The sequence below is a fragment of the Leptidea sinapis genome, chromosome 17 (genome assembly GCF_905404315.1).
Source record: "Leptidea sinapis chromosome 17, ilLepSina1.1, whole genome shotgun sequence".
Taxonomy (NCBI): Eukaryota; Metazoa; Arthropoda; class Insecta; order Lepidoptera; family Pieridae; genus Leptidea; species Leptidea sinapis.
The window spans coordinates 3,377,839-3,400,236 of NC_066281.1; the positions used below are offsets into that span (position 1 = coordinate 3,377,839).

General features: G+C 34.0%; 1 protein-coding gene across 1 annotated transcript in view; it reads left to right on the forward strand.

The window, feature by feature from the left end:
* Nucleotides 1-22,398, forward strand: part of LOC126969156 (nephrin-like) — a 570,056-nt gene that overhangs the window by 546,908 nt on the left and 750 nt on the right. The window contains exons 10-11 of the mRNA XM_050814479.1: nt 4,156-4,315; nt 21,192-21,387. Coding sequence (XP_050670436.1) covers nt 4,156-4,315; nt 21,192-21,387 — 356 coding nt within the window. The remainder of the gene's footprint in view (nt 1-4,155; nt 4,316-21,191; nt 21,388-22,398) is intronic.

Sequence of the window (22,398 nt, forward strand, 5' to 3'; positions counted from 1 at the left end):
TTCATGTTGATAAGCCCGGTACTTCTATTCATTCCCAAGCTTTTTGATAGGTTAGTCAGTAAATTCAAAATCATATTCTTGATAAAGGTCCCAATGGAATGGATCTCCAGGCTATTAGAGGGAAGCTGCTTTCCACAGGATGCCAACGGCGCCTATTTCTGCCGTGAAGCAGTAATGTGAAAGCATATTTGCGTTTGGTTATATATTTGCGCCATAACTAGTGAAATTACTGGGCAAACGAGACTTAACATCTTATGTCACAAGGACACGAGTGCAATTGTAGCGCCTCTTGGAATTTTTGGAATTTTTAAGAATACTGAGTGGCACTGCATTGTAATGGGTAGGGCGTAAAAATTACCATCAGCTGAACATCCTGCTCGTGTAGTCCCTTATTTTCATTAAAAAAAATTTGAATGTTCCAACGTCGGTTACTGAAATGCCAAAAGCAAAAAAATATATAATTATGCTACGATTTTTATCAAGCTGACGAATATTGAGCGATAGGCAGTATAGATTTTGAGTTGAATATGCCTTATGGACTGCCATGCTTAAACGCCTTTTTGCATTCTCGTGGAAATAAATGCTATCTGTTAATTCTTCGTTCAATTTCGAGGCTTTGTGGCAGTAGGACACATGCATGACATATGTTAGAAGCAGGTTAATGGATATTGTGTGGCGTGGTATCAAACTTGTGGTTTTCGTTTGAAACGAACAGCTGAGTGACTCGACATTGTTAAGGAGTTGCTTCTTAGTTAAAGCTTTAAGCTTTAGTTAAAGCTCACTTACCAGTGGGAGGCTCCTTTGCGCAGAATTCCGGCTAGATTATGGGTGACACAACGGCGCCTTTTTCTACCGTGAAGCAATAATGTGTAAGAAACGGCGCCGCAGCTAGTGAAATTACTGGGCAAATGAAACTCATGGACGAGACGAGCAGGACGTTCAGCTGATGGTAATTTATACGCCGTGCCCATTGCAATGCAGTGCCGCTCAGGATAATTGAAAAACCCAAAAATACTGAGCAACACTACATGCTGTCGTCACTTTAAGACATAAGATGTTAAGTCTAATATTAGTGAAATTACTGGGCAAATTGAAATTTATATATATTACTGATGCCAAAGCTTCTAACATTGATAATATGTAAGACTACGCATGTCTGAAGGCTTATCTCTCATACTCTCTCACGACTAAATAAACCAAACAAGAAATTCGTATTAAGCAGTATGAGGTAAAGGCATTGATGACGCACGCGGACTAGCTCCGCACGTGGATTTTCATCCGCGTTCCATCTTAAGAAGTCCGAAATACACTACACCGATTTCGCCGGATTTTTAATACTAAAAAAATTGTAATTGCTACCAAAACAAGTGACAACTTAGGACTTTTAGCATTACAATTTGAAATTTCGTAATGTGTAAGAATGTAAGCACTAATGTTACACAATACGTCAGCTGTATAGCTACAGATACACTGCTATAAGCATTTCGGTGACGCAATCTCACGGGATTTCACCCATCCAAAAAGTGTCTAAGTATACATATTTATTTTATAACTAGCTGACCCGGTAGATTTTGTACTACCTAAATCGATTAATAAATGAACTAAACTTTTGTATAAAATAAACTTAAAACAAACAAAAGGAATCCTTTTTTAAGTGTTATTTATTACCCGTGTTTTAAGGAAGTTTATTTTACCTCTTTAGAAAGTTAGAAAGATATAAAAAATTCTAATTAGTTATTCATTTTAAACTATTATTTTTATTTAATTACTGAACGACGGGGGACACGTCAAAGGAAAATCAAAATTGTTGTTTTTATTTAAATCCGAGAATTTTCATGTTAATTCAAACCTTTTAAACCTTCCCTGGACTTCCACAAATAATTCAAGATCAAAATTAACCAAATTGTTTCAGCCGTTCACGAGTTTTAGCGAGACTAACGAACAGCAATGCATTTTTATATAAAATAGATTATTTATTTATAGCGTGCACCAGTCATGAGCATGTCGGTGACGCGTACCCATAAGATTTGAAAGAAGTTTTCACTCTAAAAATACTAACTCGCATAAAACTATGGGGACCATAGCTAGTAATTATTATATAGGTGAGGGTTGTCTCCCGCAGTTTTTCTGATGGTTTCCCAGACTATACTACAATCAATTCTGTCTGTACCATAATGGACAGCCGTGATTGAATTACGCGCACTCCTTTCATGCCAAATTGATTCACAAATCAAGATTTCCCCCGAGGTCCTTTGCAATGAACGAGATTCAATTATAAATGAAAATATTTAAGAGTTTTAGCTTCAAGTAAACCATTTCTTTTTTTTTAATATCTTAATTAATAGATTTTGAAGTTAGATTCCTACTTTGCGTTTATCATTATTTATTTTTTAATATTGTCAAAAGCTTATACGCATATTTTTGTCGCCGCAATATATTTGAATGAACGAAATTTAATATCTGTATTCCTAGCTTCACCTGCTACCCTAAATCTCCACTTATCTAAAATAATTAGAGTTTCTTTTGTTAAAACAAGAAATAATCAGGCTTTTGGAGCGGCCCCTTTGTCCACGAGGGGATCTTTTGTATGAGGAACAGTTAATGGCTACCCTTTTGTGTACATAATCATATTCTACTAAACGCTCTTCACGAGAGCGTCTCTCAACTTTATTTGGTGTTTGTTTTTAAAAAGCCCGAGCTGTTTTCATTTCGTTTTACGCCTTAGCTGCTGACGGTTTGAAGTTTGAACTGCTTTATGTCCGAGAGTTTACACTCACTGCTATATGTATAGCTAAAGTTTAACACAAAGTTTCTAAAGAAATTTTTTTGGTTTTCGTTTATGATTATAACGTTGAATGATCTAATAAAGATTTTGAAATCGTTCTTAAAAATGCAAAATTAAGACAAACAAATATTTCATGAAATATGAGTAATTCTAAAATTTTATAAAGCAAACTGCCTCCCCGAGTTTCTGCCCAGCACTTTTCTTACAACCGTGAGGAATTTGGATGTCAAGTCTTTAATTTGGTAGGTACATTTTGTTGAAGTACGATCGCGCCTTCGGTATTATTTTTTCAAACGACAATTAGTTTTTCTAAACTTTCGTCGCATCTGCGCATTGTGAGGCCATAATTGGAAACAATACGTTATCTGCATAAGGTGGACAAGCAAGTCTTAATTCGGGGCTAGTTCAGGATCGATGCATTAGTGCGTTTCTATTTATAACCTAGGTCCTAAAGAATCATTTAGAGAAAAATTAAAAGAAATAAACATATTATTGTCTGGTGCATCTCAATATATTATTGATAATGTTCTATATATTCATAACCACATTAAATTTGCTAGAAATTGTGACAATCATAATGTTAACACGAGGAACATATATAAACCTGTTAGTTAGGAAGTCTTTTTTAGGATGATGTATATGATTTTACTACACGATCCCAGAAAATGTACAAAACAAATGTGTTACGAAATTAAAAAGAATTGTTAAAAACGTTTATGGGATAAGGTTTATTATAACACAAATGATTTTCTTAATTATACGACTGACTGGGAATGGAACGTACAACCTCAGGCTATTTAAGAATAAAAGTGTATTCTACGCTTTTACATTGTAACCATATTTTTATGAAAAAAAAAAGCCCAGTGCTTTTCTTGCGCCTGTTCTTCTCAGGTCTGATTTTTTTACTGACATTCTTTGAAACGCGTGATAGTTTTTGATGTTTAATAAGTGAGATATTTGAATTTGAGTTTGAATTTCGCTGTCCAAGGTATTCTTAGCCTTCGCCTCCAACATTATCAGTGGGAAGCTCTTTTGCACAGGATGCCGGCTAGATTATCGGTACCACAACGGCGCCTAGTTCTGCCGTAAAGCAGTAATGTGTAAGCATTAATGTGTTTCGCTTTGAAGGGCGCCGTAGCTAGTGAAATTACTGGCCAAATGCGACTTAACATTTTATGTCTCAATGCGACGAGAGCAGTTGCAGTGCCACTCAAAATATTTGGAGCTTTTAATAATCCTGAGAGGCACTGCGTTGTAATGGGCAGGGCGTATCAATTACCATCAGCTGAACGTCCTGCTCGTCTCGTCCCTTATTTTCATAAAAAAAATATCGTAACCATTATCTGACTATATTTAAATTTTGATTACAGGACCGGCCATTGGCTCACAACGCAACAGCAAGGGTGTTTCACAGCAACCAGAGTCTGGTGCTGCAGAAGGTGACAAGACAGAGCAGCGGAAGATATGCTTGTTCTGCACTCAATGCTGAAGGAGAAACAGTCTCCAACGAACTACATTTTAGGGTCAAATGTAAGTTTTTTTTTTCAGCTTTCATTTGTGTGTATCTTTTTAAGGTGCTGTACCCATAGGGCAAAAACGGAACCCTATACTATTACTTAGACTCCGCTGTTTGTCCGTCCAGCCGTCTGTATGTCTGCCTCTCTGTCACTGGGCTGTATCTCATGACCCGTGATAGACAGTTGAAATTATCACATATGATGTATTACTGGTAAAAAAGCATAAAAGGCATGTATTTTCTCAAAATTGATTTCCTTCAAGAATTCATTTTGATGTCTTTTCCAATATACCAGAAACTACTACCGTTTCGGAAACAAATAGCGCGCTGAGAGAAAAGTAGCGTCATAAGAAACTCTAGCATTATTTTTTCGCGCTATTTTTAATCAAAATATATACAACATTGTACTGTCATTGTTATTTCTATAAAATAATCATACTTACTACCAGTAATTGGTAAGTATCCTCTACTCTCCCCCTATTATTTCAAAAACCTACATTTTGTAAAGCCCTTTTAATTTTAAAATATGGTGATATCAAAATGCCCGGAAAATATGTCGAATGCAAAATCTATGATATTTTCCATGCAATATTTTCTACTAAATCTAACAGCGTGATAATGTATATTTTCATAGGAAAATTCGTTCGTACAAGCGGTCGTATATCATGGACGTTGTGATTTACAACTCAAGCACCAAAATTCGGAACACTTTTCAAGCCATTATTTGTTTGATGCGTCCTATCTTAAACGTTCGAAATTTGAAAAAGATGACGTATTTATGGTCGTTATTTTAGGGCTTACTTTGTACATACAAAGTTTCGTTTAATAATGTTTGTACTTTAACCGACTTCAAAAGAAGAGGAGGTATGTTATTTTTGAGTCGATGTCAGCCAAGGTAGGTTTGTAACTATATGTGCATAGATATATTTAAGATGTGCTTGTGTCGCACGCACAACGTTACAAGGCGAGAGGCTGCGGCGGGATGACACCAATTCCAAAAATAACAAACTAAAAATATAAATTAGATTGTATTTGAACTAGATTATATAAAAATACGCAATATTTTTTTTACTTTTAAGTGCATATTATATCTATTGTTTTGAATAAGTAAGTATGTTAATTTTTTTTTAAAGTCAATACTGTTTTTATGCATCTGTAACAGGTTCTGGTTAACGTGGTTGGCTAAAAAATGCTTGTATTACCACATTTTTTAATAAAAATATTTACGAAATTTACAACTCAATGTCACTCAGGATTCTTAAAAATCAAAATGGCTGAACAGTATCGCCATTGCCCTCTTCGCCTTAAAAATGTTGTTATTTAGTTTCAAACTTTTGAATCCGGTTTTAATACAACGCTCTACAAAGCGGAGGCCGGCCACATAAAGAGTATTGCTGTCATCTCTGGTCTGGCGCACCCCAGTGTCAGCTTGAACCATTTGACCGCGTGCAACGCAGAGCTGCTCGAATTACCGGGGATCCAATGCTCTGTGAGTGATCTAGCCATCACTTGGCGTTGTGTAGAGACGTCGCTTCATTTTGTGTCTTCTACGTATCTTGGTAGATGAGTATTCCGAAGTGCTGTTTGATCTGATAACCTTCGCACGACACGCCACTAATAAGGATATCATCCCCACCATCTGGATGTGTGGCGTTCCTCCACAGTGCGGTTTTCAAGGAACTTTCGTTCAAGTACAACCAAGCTTGAATAAGCTTCCTTGTGAGGTGTTTCCAAAACGATAGTAGATTATCCGAACATAAATCAACCTTCACCGAGCTGATAATAGAATAAACTTTATTATATAATAAATTTAGTATATACGAAAATATGTTAAAAATGGGTTACCAGTGAAATCCTCGACATAATATTTTCATTATACCTATACTAAATTTATTATAAAATAAGTTTATTCTTTTATCAGCTCGGTGAAGGTCGATTTAGGTTCGGATCTTAGACCAGTTGTACATACAAAAGAAGCGCGTACAACTTTCTTAAAAGCCGGCGACACTCCTGTGATTCCTGTGGTGTAAGATAATTTTGCAAAAACTACGTACACCTTCCTTAAGAGCAAGCAGTGTGTTCGACTTTGATTACTTACGAACAGCTGAACCTTCCCCATTAACTCTTAACTAAAATTATTTTAATGAGTTTTGTTCAACCCAATAAGACGCACAAACAAAACGCAGAGTCCCGCATCGTTTCAAAATTAATTAATGAAAGGAAACAAGATATTATGTTATGATACTTCCACGCAAAGGGTTCCTGTGGAAGAATTATTATTCTTGCAACACTACGTTTGTTACAAATTCAAAGTCGTCTTATATTGACTTTTCGTCTATAATTGAAAGGGCTTTTGATAAACCTGAGATTAAGGATCAGTCTCCACTTCGGTCCAGCTAGATAACGCACTGCCTAAGAACAATAGCTTTTTCATTACGGCAACAATTAGATGCTTGTGTGCGTGGCATATTGACACTCAATGGCATCTTTGAAATTTAGTAACATACGCTTCGTGTTATTTTACATCGAGATTGAGAAAATACAAAAATTTTAACAAATCAACAACCGTCTTCGACAACACTATTCCAAAACAATAGATATGCACTAATAAATATAAAAATAATTGCGTATTTTTTTGCAATCTAACTAATTCTAGTTACGATTTGTGATATTTTTAGTTTGTTAAATTTCCCGTTCGACAATGCCTGAATGCGAATACTATGCATTGTCAAAGAAAAAGAAAGTGTTTGTGTTATGTATAAACGCTAAAAGTTATACATCTTTGGCCTAACAAAGCACAAATCTTTAAAATTAATTACTCGTGCTATTCTATGTTAGTAGAAACAACAATGTTGTAAAAATATTGCAACGATGGCTTTGACAATAAGTTATTAAATAAAGAATACGGCTGTACCCTTTGCCTGTCCTAATAATGGACGAAGAAAAAAATAACGAATGACGCAAATGTCAGAAAATTTTAGGAACCAACTTCACCCTGTTACTTTTGTGTTACTTTTGTTTGTGTGTGAAATTTTAAGGTGCGCGCGCATCACTGCGCGCGCACCTTAAAATTTCACTCTCATCATTTTTTCATAACGCGCCTAAAGAAGTATAACTTCAAAATAAAAAATTAGATTCCATCCGTGTGTGAGCGCCCTTATAAACTCTACAGCATGGCAGTACTATAGCTATCTACTCCCTCTACAGCGTAATAATTGTTAAAAGGAGTTATCATCATTATATAACACGGATAGGCCTGGCTGTTCGTTCATTAGATCGCCACGTGCAACAATTTTCGGCAAAATGTTTTTGTATAATTAGTACCGAAGAGCAACATTCACAAATTGGATAGGATTGAAATTAATTCGTTTCGCTGAGTGAAATAATTGTTAACGAAACAGATTTGGAATTCATATCGCTTTAAAGTACAATAATAATAACCCATTCTTAATTAACAATTTATGATATTTCAAAGGTATGCTCAATTTTGGATTAATATACAAAATACTTTTTGAAGTGAAATCTTCTTTAGCGTTGTTGAGCTATTTTAATATAAAATGTTCAACTCGCGTGGCTGACGCGTGGCAACACGTGGCCTGATCGAAAATTCGTAAGACAATCGTTAAAAATATGGATGAAAGTTTGATTTTTCTGAGAAATAAACTTTTTAATGTAAAATAATTATACTAATTATATTAATGATTGGTCTCCGCTACGCTTCAACTAGATACCGAACTACCTAAGAAGATTTATCGTGTTATTTTACACTGAAATTAATAAAATACAAAATACCTACTCTTGATATGTGATCCCAGTGTCTTTCTCATTTCTTGTCCTTAGTATTATTTTTAAAAAAGTTTTGCTATGCAACCCGGAATTATAGTTTCAATTATTAGCAAAGTTTCACAGAAAATGTGGCACGTCAACGAACCATATTGTTAGAGACTGGCTCGAGTACGCCCACTTTTCAAAATTTCACGTTTGCCGGTACTCGGTATTTTTTTTTGTGAACATAAACATCGGGGTCATATCATAATGTATTATACCTACTTCATACATATTTTATCGATGGTAAAAAAAGCCCGCTGAGTTTGTTGCGCCCGTTCTTCTCAGGTCCGAGGCATTCATTTTGGAATGGGTGGTAGCTTTTGACTTTCAATAAGTGATTTCACATCCTATTGTGAATAAAAATATTTGAATTTGAATTTAGGTCATTTTTGTATTGTATTAAGACACTGTTAGGGATAGGTTTGTGACAATTAGTATTATTTTGGATTTATTGGATCATTTTATCGTAATCATTTATTGCCATAAAAAAGAAATTTCGCCGTATTTCCGGTCATAGAAAAGTTTTAAAATAAATTCCGCATCGTTCACAAATGATATAATTAGGTGAGAGTATTAAAATAGATTTTGACGCGGCAACAAAATATAATTTTCATGAGTTCCAATTATTATATAATAATTATTAATAACTTTAGGTATTAAAGTATTAAATACTGTGGGACTAAAAACATAATATTCAATATAATAATAGCTAAGTATGTCAAAACTGAGATGACAAAAATAATATAATAACTTCCTTAATAATTGTTGCCCTACCTAATAATGACTTATCGAAGGTTTAAAACGTCTGTAATATACGCTTGTTAAAGATTAGTATTCACAATCGTATATTAGTGCTAAAACACACTAACATTACCTCTTCGATAAAGTTGATACTTAAAGAACCTAGGAGCCTTCTATAAAGACAGTCTTAAAAATGGGTGCGATAAAATTTATTTTTTTAATGAAATTCGATAAAGCAAATCTATTCGATTCAATCTATTTATTTCTGCTTTAAAATAACTAAAATAAATATTATCTAAAAGCAAAATAATATCGGCGATACTACCCCATGAGAGATTTCCGCGTTAATTTGAATTACTTTCGTTTATTTCCATTTTTAACCGACTTCAAAAAATGTTATCAATTCGTCAGTATTTTTTTTTATGTTTGTTACCTCAAAACTTTCGACTGGGTGAACCGATATTGATCATTCTTTTTTTATTTGAAAGCTGGTGCTTCCCGTGTCGTGTCCCATGGTAATTAGGTCCAGATCTGACAATGGCATTCATGAGAATACCATAAAAGTCTTAAAATTAATGAAAGTGGATGAACGAATAACTCAATATCGCGCAAACCGATTTCGATGATTCTTTTTTTATTGGAAAGGATATACTTCAAAGATAGTTTGGTGAGAGTTTGGCTAGGTTTTGATTACGGAATCCATGGCAAAGTAACGGAACTCTTCAATTAAGCGCTTACGTTCATTGATGCATTGAAAAATTTAGTATATCTACACATATTTAGACAAATTCTTAGTTAGTGTACTTCAAATTCACTAAAAATCAAAAGATAAAAAATATTTTAACAAAAAAAAACCGACTTCAAAAACACTATTCCATAACAATAGATATAATGTGAACTAGATTAAAAAGTTTTAAAATAATCGCGTATTTTTATACAATCTAATTAATAAATCTTATTCTTGTTACGATTATTGTAATTTTGGAGTCGGTGTCATCCAAGATAGGTTTATAACTACACACATAGTTATAGGTGAGATGTGCTTGAGTCGTGAGGAGGCGAGAGGCGAGGGGGGGTCGTGGCGGAAGGACACCGATTCCAAAAATAACAATAATCGTAACTAGAATTAGATTGTATAAAAATACGCGATTATTTTAATACTTTTTAGAGGACATTATATCTATTGTTTTGGAATAGTGTTTTTGAAGTCGGTTGTTTTTTTGTTAAAATTTTTTTTGACATTGTGATTTGTCTTTTTTCAGAGATAAAACCACTTTAAATAGATTAAAATCACATAATATTTAAGAAATAATAATGAATTAAAAACTTTTTGGAACGTTCGATAGGCTTTAAACCATAAAGTTAGTATAATAGAGTAATAGACAACCACTCTCTCATTAACGCGAGACTAAAATTAAAATGTTTATGTGTGCTAGTTTTACAGATGTGTTAGTGAGTTAGTGAAGTGTATACGACAAACGGCATTATATGCACGTATAAGTACAATATTTTAATATCCAACAAATATTTTCTTAAATTATTATAATCTTAAGAAAATAGAGTGTTTACTACGTATATAAAATGTAATATTAAGTATTTTAGTGTTATTTTCTACAAAAATAATCATCACGAAAGTAGTATCGAAGAATCGGTATTCGCCTGTGAAATGTTTTTTTCGTTGGATTGTTGCTATATGTAAAACACAATCTTATACAGAACACGACACCATTATATTTTTTAATTAATATCCGTTAAAACACAGAACAATAATGATAAAGACGCTAAAATTAAACGCGGTCTGATTTGACAGAAGACTAATGGACACTAAATTGTTTCGCAACGGGCTCATGGTGTTCATCTATTCCGTCTCTTTCTCACATCTAGGTTTTTATGTAAGGATAGTTATCTCACTATCACAAAGGGTTCGTCTGTTACGGTCGTACTCGTACTAAGTACGATACTTTTATTGTTTTACGAAGTAATCTCCATTCCTCTCTACACATCGTCGCATTCGATGGAACCACTTAGAAAAGCAGTGGGCCCATTCTTCCTTAGGGGTCTCTTCTATGGAATTTTCTTACGCTTTCACCGCATCTTCAGGGCTCTTAAAGCGAATACCTCGAATTTTATCTTTCCGTCAGGCGCCAGGTCAGGACTGTATGACGAGTGACTCATTATCTCGACACCTGCCATAGTCAAATATTCAACAGTCCGTTTTGCGGAGTGCGCTGAAGCATTGTCGTAGTGAAGGAGGATCCTGCTTCGAGGGCACTGCTGTCTATGTTTTTCCAAGACAAGATCGATTGACATACCAGTCTCCAGTAACTCCTAATCTTTACTTAATCTTCTAGCACAACTGTCGCAAAAAGACCTTTCCGACCAAAGAATGAGGCAATCATCTTTTTTCCTTGACTTCTTCCTTTCTTTACCTTAGTTGACCGATCCTCGATAGGAAACACCCACTGAGCTGATTGTCTTTTGGCTTCGGGTTCGTAGCAATATATCCAGCTCTCATCACCTGTGACGATGTAACTATCAAATACAGCATTTGAGCCACCGCCGTTGAACTTATCTAACATTTGGCGACACAAGTCCATGCGATGGTGTTTCTGGTCGTCGGATAAAGTATGAGGAATCCATCTGGTACAATGCTTCCTGATGCTTAAATGTTCGTGTAATATCTTTTGAACTTGACTTATACCATTGCCTAGGCTTGCCCGTATCTGCTGATAGGTCACTCTCTTATCTTCCTCTATCATGCGTCGCACAGCACTGATTTTATCTTAAGTAGTCTTTGTTAAAGGACGTCCCTCACGCGGATAATCATTGGGATTGCTACGTCCACGCTTAAACTCGTTAAAGCAATAGTAAATAGTGGCACAAGATGGGGTTCATTAAGAAATGCTAATCGCAGCTTTGTTGTTGAGTAAGCCCACAACGAAAGTCATAATAAGTCATTGACCGAAAATTTTCTCGCGTTTGTTTCATTTTCACGTGTAACAAGAGTTTTAGATTTGCCGCCAGTTCAATAAAACAAATTAATGCAACATACTACATTAGGTTACCAAAGAGTTCAAAAAAAGTTTTCAGTAGCAATGTTTCTAACTGGCCAGTTCTAAACATTTTCAGTGTTACCCACGTATAGGTATAATATATTTGATATGCGTTTTATTATGAATTAGCGGAATGTTTAAATTTATTATTTATTTAAAATGTTAAATACTAAATGCTGTCTGGTAAATTAATATTTTCTTCCAAGGTAGTAAAATAATGGTTCTAATGAGTTGTATCTATTGCTATTGGAGTATCTTAAGGAAAGCTGAATTGAGACAAAGTAACCAATACGTAGCATGGAAGCAGGTGACTTTTTCGATCGTTACTCTTAAGTCTAAAGCGTCTCCGGAGCTAACAGCATCCATCCATTTATCCAATCGCAAGATGCCTCGAAACTAGACGGAAATTTTTAATGGACCATACTAAGGAATGTTGCGATGTATTTCAACTCCGCAAGAAAATTGTTTTGTAACGAAGTTCTTGTTTCGTTGTAACAATTTTAAATCTCAGTTGAATGTGCAATTTGTTGCGGACTTTTATAAGAATAGCAATTAAGTACTCCAGCCGCGGATGTACTTTTAATTATTAAATTTATTACTACTTTGCATTTTCATCTGCATTTCTTAAAAACCATATTGAAAATTTAAATGCAGAATTGTAATTGTATTGCAAAGATAAATTGTTTTTCTTATTTTGTTGGCATTCTTAAGTTATATAAAGTATTAAGTGTTTTTCACTGCCTTTTTCCGTAAAATTTCTTTTAATGGAATAGAAAGACAAACGAGCGAACCGATTTTAAGTAATCTCCGCTGTTCTCTTTCAACACTAGGCGAATCACAGGAGCGTTACCGGCGTTTGGAAAAGTGTACGCGTTAATTTAAGGTTTAAACTTGTAATGTTTTGGCGTAATTGGAGCAAGGACTTTTTGTTTAATAATATTATGTAGTGCAGAACCTCAAAGAATAAACATGTTCCATTGCACTTTCGAATTTGCATATTTTTATTCAAAATAGGATATAAAATCACTTCAAAAAAGTATGCCACAGACCTGAGAAGAACGGGCGCAACAAACTCAGGGTGATTTTTTTCATAAAAATATAGTATCGTGCAATAAAAAGTATTATATTATAGTCTTAGGACAGTTGCTCCATTCCCAATCTGTGGTATTATTAAGTAAGTTATTTGTGGTTAGCTTTGACCAAACAAACGTTTTATAACAATTCGTTTGAATTTCAAACGTTCGAACATTTTCTAAGACCTTGTCATATCAGCAACTGAGTCCATTGGTCCAATAAAACAGGATGTAATTTTTAAGAAAAATCATTCGGGTTGATTTCCACCAAAAGTTCAGGAAATTTAAAAAAACTAAATATGCAGTTATTGGTTTCTTATAGATCCAGGGCATGACTCCTTTCACGACATTCCTCTAAGTCTTGTAGTATCCGATTTGGCCATCACCGCCCTTCTCAAAAAACCACCTGTATATCCATTATTATTCTCGTTTAAATATAAGTATTAACAAATTTAGTAAAGTGAAAAAAAAACAGTAAACAAATTTGGTACAGCGATAGACTAGAGCTTGGGGAAGGACATAGGCTACCTTTAATCACGGAAAAATCCATGGCTCCAGCGGAATTTGATTCCGATGAGCTATAACTATACCAAGAGTAGGTTTAGTTTGCCATAGGAATCTACCTCGAAATAAAATTCAGATAATATTTTGGGAACGGGAGCGAAAACGGATCTGGAATAGGACATGAGATAATCTTCAATTCCAACCTTGCTTATTATTTATTTATTTGGGCAACTAACAAATTACACTCTTTACATGCTTAAACTTAAAATATAATAATAATATGGATAAGAGTTAATTCACTTAAAAGCTACCACAGCATTCATAATTTTTACAACTTTTATGAGAAAAAATAAATAAAAAAAAGCCTTTATCTACGTGGATAAATGCGTGGACACCAGCTAGTTGTTAATAAAACAACCAAATCATGGTATAATATATTTACAACAAAATTGACATACAAGGCTCTCTAAAGAACTTATTACATTCCTCGTAGGAGTCAAATAAATACCTATTTAATTTCACGAAAAGGTGCGATGAAAGCATTTGAAATGAGAGCTATTCTCTAATAAAATTTCATTGTTCTCGGCAAAATATTTTTCTTTTTATTTTTCGACGAGCTGTGTACAAGGAACTGCACTCTATTGTATTGTATTTCTGTTACGATGTACTCGGGTAAGCTGCTTTTTATTTTATTATCGACAATACGGGTCGTTATTGATGTCAATTTACTTTTTAGAGTCCAAGTGACATGAAATTTGTTTGAAAGTTTCAACGTTTCATCTGTTAATATTATTTAATAGCTCCGTGACTAAGTCCTCATGGAAGTTTTTTAAATACTTAGTCTGAGACCTATAGAGCCTACTTAGACTTTGCTTAGACTTACGTAAAACCTTGCTGAGTGCATTTTTTGATTAACGCAAGCATTTATATAAAATTCTTGTCAAAGTATTGAAACGCGTGTAACTGTGTTTTTAGAGCACGTTTTCAGAAGGAATAACGTTGGATTAACTAAAATAATTAAAAGCGTAAAAGTGTTGAGAACCTCCTCCTTTTTTGAAATTGGTTAAAAGGAGTTACATTTACACGCATTTTAATCTCTTAAAAACTGTTTTATTTAAATTTGCTGAGTGTGATAAAACGCGAATTTGACTTTTGCATTGGGCTCAAAAAACGAAATCACACATAATACTAATCTTAGACTCATCATCGAATCAAAGATAATTCTATCCCTACACTCAGCTCTCTGTTATTAATAAATGCGAAGTAAAATTATTCCAAATTTAAAACTTTTTGTCTTTATCTTACCTTTGTCACTACAGAATTACTTGATAGGAGGAAGTAATTTTAATCTTGGAGTAACTTTACATCGCGGTTCTTAATAAGTCAAAGTAGGTTTAACGTATGTAAAGTCTAAGCTAAGTCGAAGTATGCTCTATAGATTGGTCTTCTTTGGGAAACTTTTCAAAGTGTAGTGACAATATGTTCATAACTTTAACTCTACATATTCTTCTTAAATATACTCAAAATAAGCATATTATTAAAAAAAATTGTGTGTTCTACAAACAATACCGAATGCAGAATTTTTGTCTGTTTGTCCGTCTGTCTGTATGTATGTCCGGGTAAAAATAAAAACTTCTAATTAGATTAATTTATAATTTTGTATTAACATTAACAAGAGGTTGGGACAATATATAGGCAACATACTATTACTCTATATGCATAGTGTTATGACTGTTGAGTTAATTGAACGATGCGGGACTCGAACCCGCGACATATCGCGCTCCGTGCGAGCGCTCTGAACCAACCGTTCGAGTCATATAAGGTTCATAATTCTTGTATGCTTTGTTCAACTCTCATGTTGTGGCTTCATCTAGTTGATAACCTGATCAACCCTAATATTGAAATATTAGGAAATTGACTTGAGATGTTGCTCTTGCAAATCTAAACAATTTGTTATGTTTTTTTTTAAAGTGTTAACCCTCACTTCTGGGCATTAATTACACAAATAAAATTTATTAATCCCACAAGTGAGGGTTATCACTTTAAAAAAGAAACCAACATAGTGTAAATTCAAATTTTTATTCAAAATTCCCATCAGTTATGTTCGTGAGATGTTCAATTGTTTAGCACGACAACGAGTAGAGGTTGACGGCAATAACAGCAATGTTTTGGCAACAATCTGGGCGAATTTGCAAAGATGTTCCCAAATTTTCTACAGACTTTGCGGGTTTGCTGAAGTTTAAAGTAAATTAATGTATGCATTTAATTATGACAACACAGAACATTTGTACATAGTAAAATTAACAAAATTAAAAATACGACGTCATGAAAAGGATATCCACTCAGCATTTTTGGAATTGAAATTAGTATCACCCCAATTTCAACACTGATTTTCAGTACGTACCTACCAAGTTGACCTGTTGACAGCAGTCGTAGACAACACGGTTCCTTTTGTTATAGGTCTTAAAAGTGACCATCTAAAAATAGTAGAAAAAGAGAAGAAACTGATAAGATTGAATTCTGGTTTGAGTTTTAAGTTTTATTTTATTAAATAGGACATATTTTGATTTTCTATTTATTTAAGCTGTTAATTTTCTGATTATTATTATTTTTATGCCTCTTTTTTTTGGTATATTGCGCACAATTCTCCCGATAAAAATCACGAAGTGCACGAAATGCAGTATGATTATAACGCCCATTTTCGTAAAATGTTTCTATCCATAGTTGAATTTGTCAAACACTGAAACAAAGAAATGTCAAGTGAATTTGGGCACTTAGTTGGCAATGCTGTAGTGCCAACTAACTTACTTACACAAATCAAATTAACTAAAGATCTAAATATTAAATTATGTTAGTATAGCTATTTCTTATCATAGTCATAATTATATGAGCAGCCGAGAGCTTGGGTTTTGGTAGAATTCCCTCCAACATGGATAAGTTCTCCTTGCGTCTTAAGTAGTTATAGTCCTTAGCATTAGTTTAGTTTAGATAGAGTAAGGTGAAATAAGGCTTCAGTTTGTTCCTTTCAAGAAATATAATTTATCATTTACCACAGGTGTGTCATTCAAATAATAAAACCCGTAACAATATATATGTTTAAATGGGAATTTTAAACCTACAAAATTAATGCTATATAGAACCATAAAATCAATCCAATATCTTCGCGTGATTCTGGCCGATTCCAATCAATGCATTGCACCTTCAATCTTAGTCGCATGTCGTCTCTCATTTATACTAAATTGCTCCACCCTTCATCGAAAACCTCACAATAATAGGCTACATGCCCACGCCAATTTAACCCTTCAACTATTGTAATAAGCAACAAGTTGCCTTATAAGCCGTTCACAATGAACACAAGTTTCCTTCAAGGTAGTAGGCCCACCTCAATCCTGACAATGTCTCAGTTTCAATCTTCGGAAAGCGAAGACTATTACATAGATAGTTCTATTGCGGGATTGGAATACGGTAATGTTTTCTCATTTACAAAGACGTTATTGAAGTGAGTTATTGAAGCGTTTCTCTACTGTTGTATTGTGTCAATCTGAATAGGGTGCTACGGAAAAATATTCTTTATTGCTAAGGGTACTGTCCTAACAAATCTCTAAGGAAAATAATGGCTTTTAAATTATAATAGGAGCTTATATTAAGGATCGGTCTCCGCTGTACTCTAACTGGAACCCGTACAACTTACTATTAAGAACAATCTTATTACGGCAACTTTAAATTTTGGTGTGTATTGGCTATTTGTAAAGATGATTGTGTTCGTAGCATCTTCACACTCAATGGCATCTTTTAAAATTTTGTAACTTATATATACTCTTCGTGTTATTTTATTGAAATTAATTAAATACAAAATACATACTGATGTTATGTGGTCCCAAAGTGTGCTTTTCACAAAGTTTTACTACGCAACACGGCATTTTAGTTTCGATTATTAGCAAAGTTTATAAGAACATGTGGCACGTCAATGTCACACATTGTTCGAGACTGTCTTCAGTACGTCCGTAGTATTAACTGCCGCATTTTGCGACTACGCCTGCGGCATCTAGTTGGAGCGCAGAGGAGACCAATCCCAAATTTAACAATATGAGTTATTAATGACTTTTCTGCTATATGGATGGAGTCAGCACGACTTGCATTGAAACAATAACTATTATAATATAAATATAAATTTATCTTATTATATTTGTTTACTTGTTAAATCCTATTTGTTTCTTCACTTTTGTGCGTAGGTACGTAATTTTAACAATTTAAATGTACGTTTTGTGTTAATTTTATAGAATACAAAAATTTTATTTGAAAACAAAATTTATGAACCAACCGTTCGAGTGAGATAAGTAAAGTTCATAAATTCAAATTAGGAAATTAACTTGAGATGTCGGTCTTTCAAATCTAAACAATTTGTTATTTTTTAAAGTAAAAACATAATTTATGGATTTTGTTCATAAATTTTACAATTGACAAACAAACAACTACTACAATTATTTTATATAATTAATAAGTCGATGTCTCAGAAAAATCAACTTTCATCCATACTGTGGAAATGTTTCACGGCTGAGATTCGATCCCTCGACCTCGCGGTGTTCAACCACTGGTCCAATGACCGTATGATCAATAAGTTGAAATAGCTGAACTATAATTAGATAGAATTATAATTCTTTGATCCATAATTTCAACGAATGTCTTACGAATTTTCAATCAGGCCACGTGTCCTGATGCGAGTTTAACATTTTATACCCATGAAAAGTGCTCAACACCGCTAAAGAAGTTTTCATTTCTTTAATAATAGTTTGTTTGAACTTTTAAATTATGTTCTGTATGAATAAAAAAAATTTAACAAAAATCAACCGACTTCAAAAACACTATTCCAAAACAATACATTTTAAACTTTTTAGTGCATATTAGCACTAAAAAGTTTAAAAATAATTGCGTATCTTCATAAAATCTAATAATAATTAACTAATTCTAGTTACGATTATTGTTATTTTTGTAATCGGTGTCCTTCCGCCGCGACCCGCTCTCGCCTCTCGCCTCCTCACGACTCAGCACATCTCCCCTATAACTATGTATGTAGTTATAAACCTATCTTAGCTGACACACTCCAAAAATTATATACATACACACTCATAGGATAAAAATCTAAGTTCATAGCTATAGGTACACTATTAACATTTTTATGTATTGTAAGTGCGGAACATAAATTAAAATATATCAGTTATAGAAATATGTGTAAAGAAATAACTAAGAAATTAAAAATAAATTATTATCAAAATAAACTCCGGCAACAAAATGGTAAGAAAAAAAAACCTGGGATGTTATAAAAGAAATATGCCAATTAAGCCCGCAAAAAACCTCGGCTAATGAATTATTAAACTTGGCTTCCAATCCACTGGAATCCCTAGTTCTGGGGAACCTAAAAATTCGCTGCGCACCTGGCGATGATGGCGTACCTACGAGTATATTGAGAAAGTTCCGGGATATCCTTTGCTATCCTATTGATCATCTTTGTAACCTCAGTATGATGACAGGTACTTTCCCATCATTATTCAAGCAAGCGATAGTTGTTCCAATTTATAAGAGTGGTGATAAGCTGTCCATCTCAAACTACAGGCCCATCTCACTACTAAGAGCCTTGAGTAAGGTATTGGAAAAGGTGGTTAATTCAAGACTAATACGCTACCTTGAACAACATAACCTGATAGCAAGTAACCAATATGGTTTCAGGGCTAAAAAATCTACAGAAGATGCTGTGATCTCCTTTTCCAATACTGTCACCAAGCACTTGGACCAAAGAAACAAATGCCTGGGAGTATTTCTTGACCTCAAAAAAGCGTTTGAAACCGTGTCCATACCTCTCCTACTCCGAAAAATGGAAGGCCTTGGTATACGAGGAATCGCACTTGACTGGTTTAATAACTACCTATTAGGAAGGACGCAAAAAGTAAAAGTAGCAGAATACATTAGCAAGAACCTAAATGTGACACACGGCATTCCACAAGGTAGCACGTTGGGACCGACGCTTTTTTTAGTATACGCTAATGAAATTTGCAACATAAAACTAGATAATGCCCAACTTATTGCCTTTGCCGATGACACTACCATAATATTTCATGGGAGAACGTGGAATGAGACCCGCACAACAGCTGAAATTGGACTTAGCAGGATCACAAAAACATTGGAAAATAATCTACTCACCATAAATGCTCAAAAAACCAAGTACATTTGCTTTAGCATAACGCGAGTCACCCAGCCCCCTTCTAATTTCAAACTTAAGTTACACACGTTTCCCTGTAACTAATTAGAAGTCACTCCTAATGACTGCTCCTGTGAAGTACTCGGTAAAGAAGTAACCATGAAGTACTTGGGAGTTGTCATCGACGAAAACCTAAAATGGCATCCCCACATCACAGCACTTGCTAATAGAGTCAGGAGGCTAATCCCCGTATTTAGAAACCTCCGTGACGTTGCTGACACCAAATTGATAATACAGGTTTATAAAGCACTATGTCAATCTCTACTGATCTATTGCATATCTGCATGGGGTGGAGCAGCCTCCTCACACCTTATCGAGGTAGAAAGAGCGCAAAGAGCTATCATAAAGGTGATGCTCGGTAAACCTCGTAGATTCTCTACTGAGGAACTATACAAAATCACTGAACTTCTTACGGTACGTCAGCTGTATATAGACAGAAGCGTTACACGTTACCATCGGATGCACCGAATCCCACCACTGGACAGTACTCCCCGACGTCGACCTGTAATACACATTCCCCGAACAAAAAGTTCATTTGCACAACGCCAATATAACTATTTGGGACGATTACTTTTCAAAAATATTAATACAAAACTTAAAATTATGCATTGTAATATATATGAACTTAGACATAAACTCAAGAACATGTTAAGAAACCTAAATTACGAAGCTACTGAAAATCTTATTCGATAACCACTACTTAATCCAGGTATAGCATTTGAAAATAAAAAGCTAAACACATACTCACACACATACACACATACACACACACACACACACACGCACACACACACACATATACAAACACATATACACACACACATACACACACAAACACACAATACACGCCCTAAATAATATATAAAATAGTTTCTGTGTTCATAATTTGTTGCATAACTTCCATTGTTAGACCTTAAAATATGTTGATGTTTGTTATTTGACATTTTAGAATGCACAACTGGGAAGAGACTGACCCCCATGTCACGGGCTGTCCTAGTTTGGGGGTCGAGGGTAATTTTAAGCAAAATTGTATTTTTTTCTTTTGCAACAAATAAAGATTTATTATTATTATTATTATTATTATTATTATTATTATTATTATTATTATTATTATTATTATTATTATTATTATTATTATTATTATTATTATTATTATTATTATTATTATTATTATTATTATTATTATTATTATTATTATTATTATTATTATTATTATTATTATTATTATTATTATTATTATTATTATTATTATTATAGCTATAGGTACACTATTAACATTTTGTATTGGTAGGTAACGTGCTATAAATCGCTTAATTCGCCTTTAGCAGTTTTCACTTCAATGGGAAATAATGGGCGGGCGTTTAGTCTCCCTTAGTCGCCAAAAGTCAAAGGCGAACCCCTAAACTGCTCCTGGTAATATAAATAAATTGTCAAACAGATGCGCCCTCATGTCGGACCGGGAATGGCGGTGTGTCAGTAGTGGGTGCAGCCAGGGGGGAGTCAGTCGTGATTGTTTGCGAGGTGGATGCTGATCCCCCCGCCGCAGTCTTCAAGTGGAAGTTCAACAACTCGGGAGAGACAATTGACGTAGCAGCTGACAGATATACCTCCAACGGAAGTGCTTCTAGTCTCAAGTATGTATTTTGGAATCTAACATCCTTTGAGCTTCACAAACTTTTGCTTTTCCACATACTCTATAAAATAAGACATCTAGGCATTGTAGTTAATTTTTAGAACTATTCTTTAAAAACTTTTTTATGTAAACCATTAAAAATAAAAGATATATGATATAGTGACATAATTTTATATTTAATATTAGTTGACCCGACAGACGTTGTTCTGTATATAATAAATAAAATAATGTTTTTTATTAATTTGTCAATAATATTTCATAACATCAAGAATTATTTCGTAAAATATGCTCCCTGTTGTTGTAATGAAATTGTTTCACAGCAGAACTGTCAAACCGTGCGTCAAGAAATTCTCTCATGTAAATTATGTATAAACACAGAAAAACAAATTTGTTGTTTTTATTTAATTTAGCAGCATTTTCCTATTTATTCACCTTCTAAACCTTCTCTGGACTTCCACAAATAATTCAAGACCTAAATTTGCCAAATCGGTCCAGCCGTTCTCGAGTTTCAGCGAGACTAACGAACAGCAATTCATTTTTATATATAAAAGATAAGATAGATGACATAGCCCGGATGATTCGTAAACTAAAGTGACAGGGAGCAGGGCACATTGCTTGAAAGACAGTTAAATTAAGTCCTCAAATAGCTTACTCGCACCGGAAGACGCAATGTTGATAGGCACAAGATGTACCAAAGATCTGGTCGAAATCTCCGGAATAAGCTGGATAAGTGCAGCGCAGAATAGATCATAGTTCAGATTTTTAGTCGATCTTTGTCCAGCTGTGGACGTCTTCCACCTGAAATATCTATAAAAATCACGTCTCATATTATAATATCTTTAATTTTCAATTTTATAAATATTAATTATACCACTGTGAAATCCGACATGTATCAATATAACAGTAGTGATAATTGGATTATCAATAATATTATGTTAACACCTTAAGTACAATGTTTCTTGCAAATAAAATTTCATTTCATTTCATTAAAATGTTCTTAGAGAAAATGTTT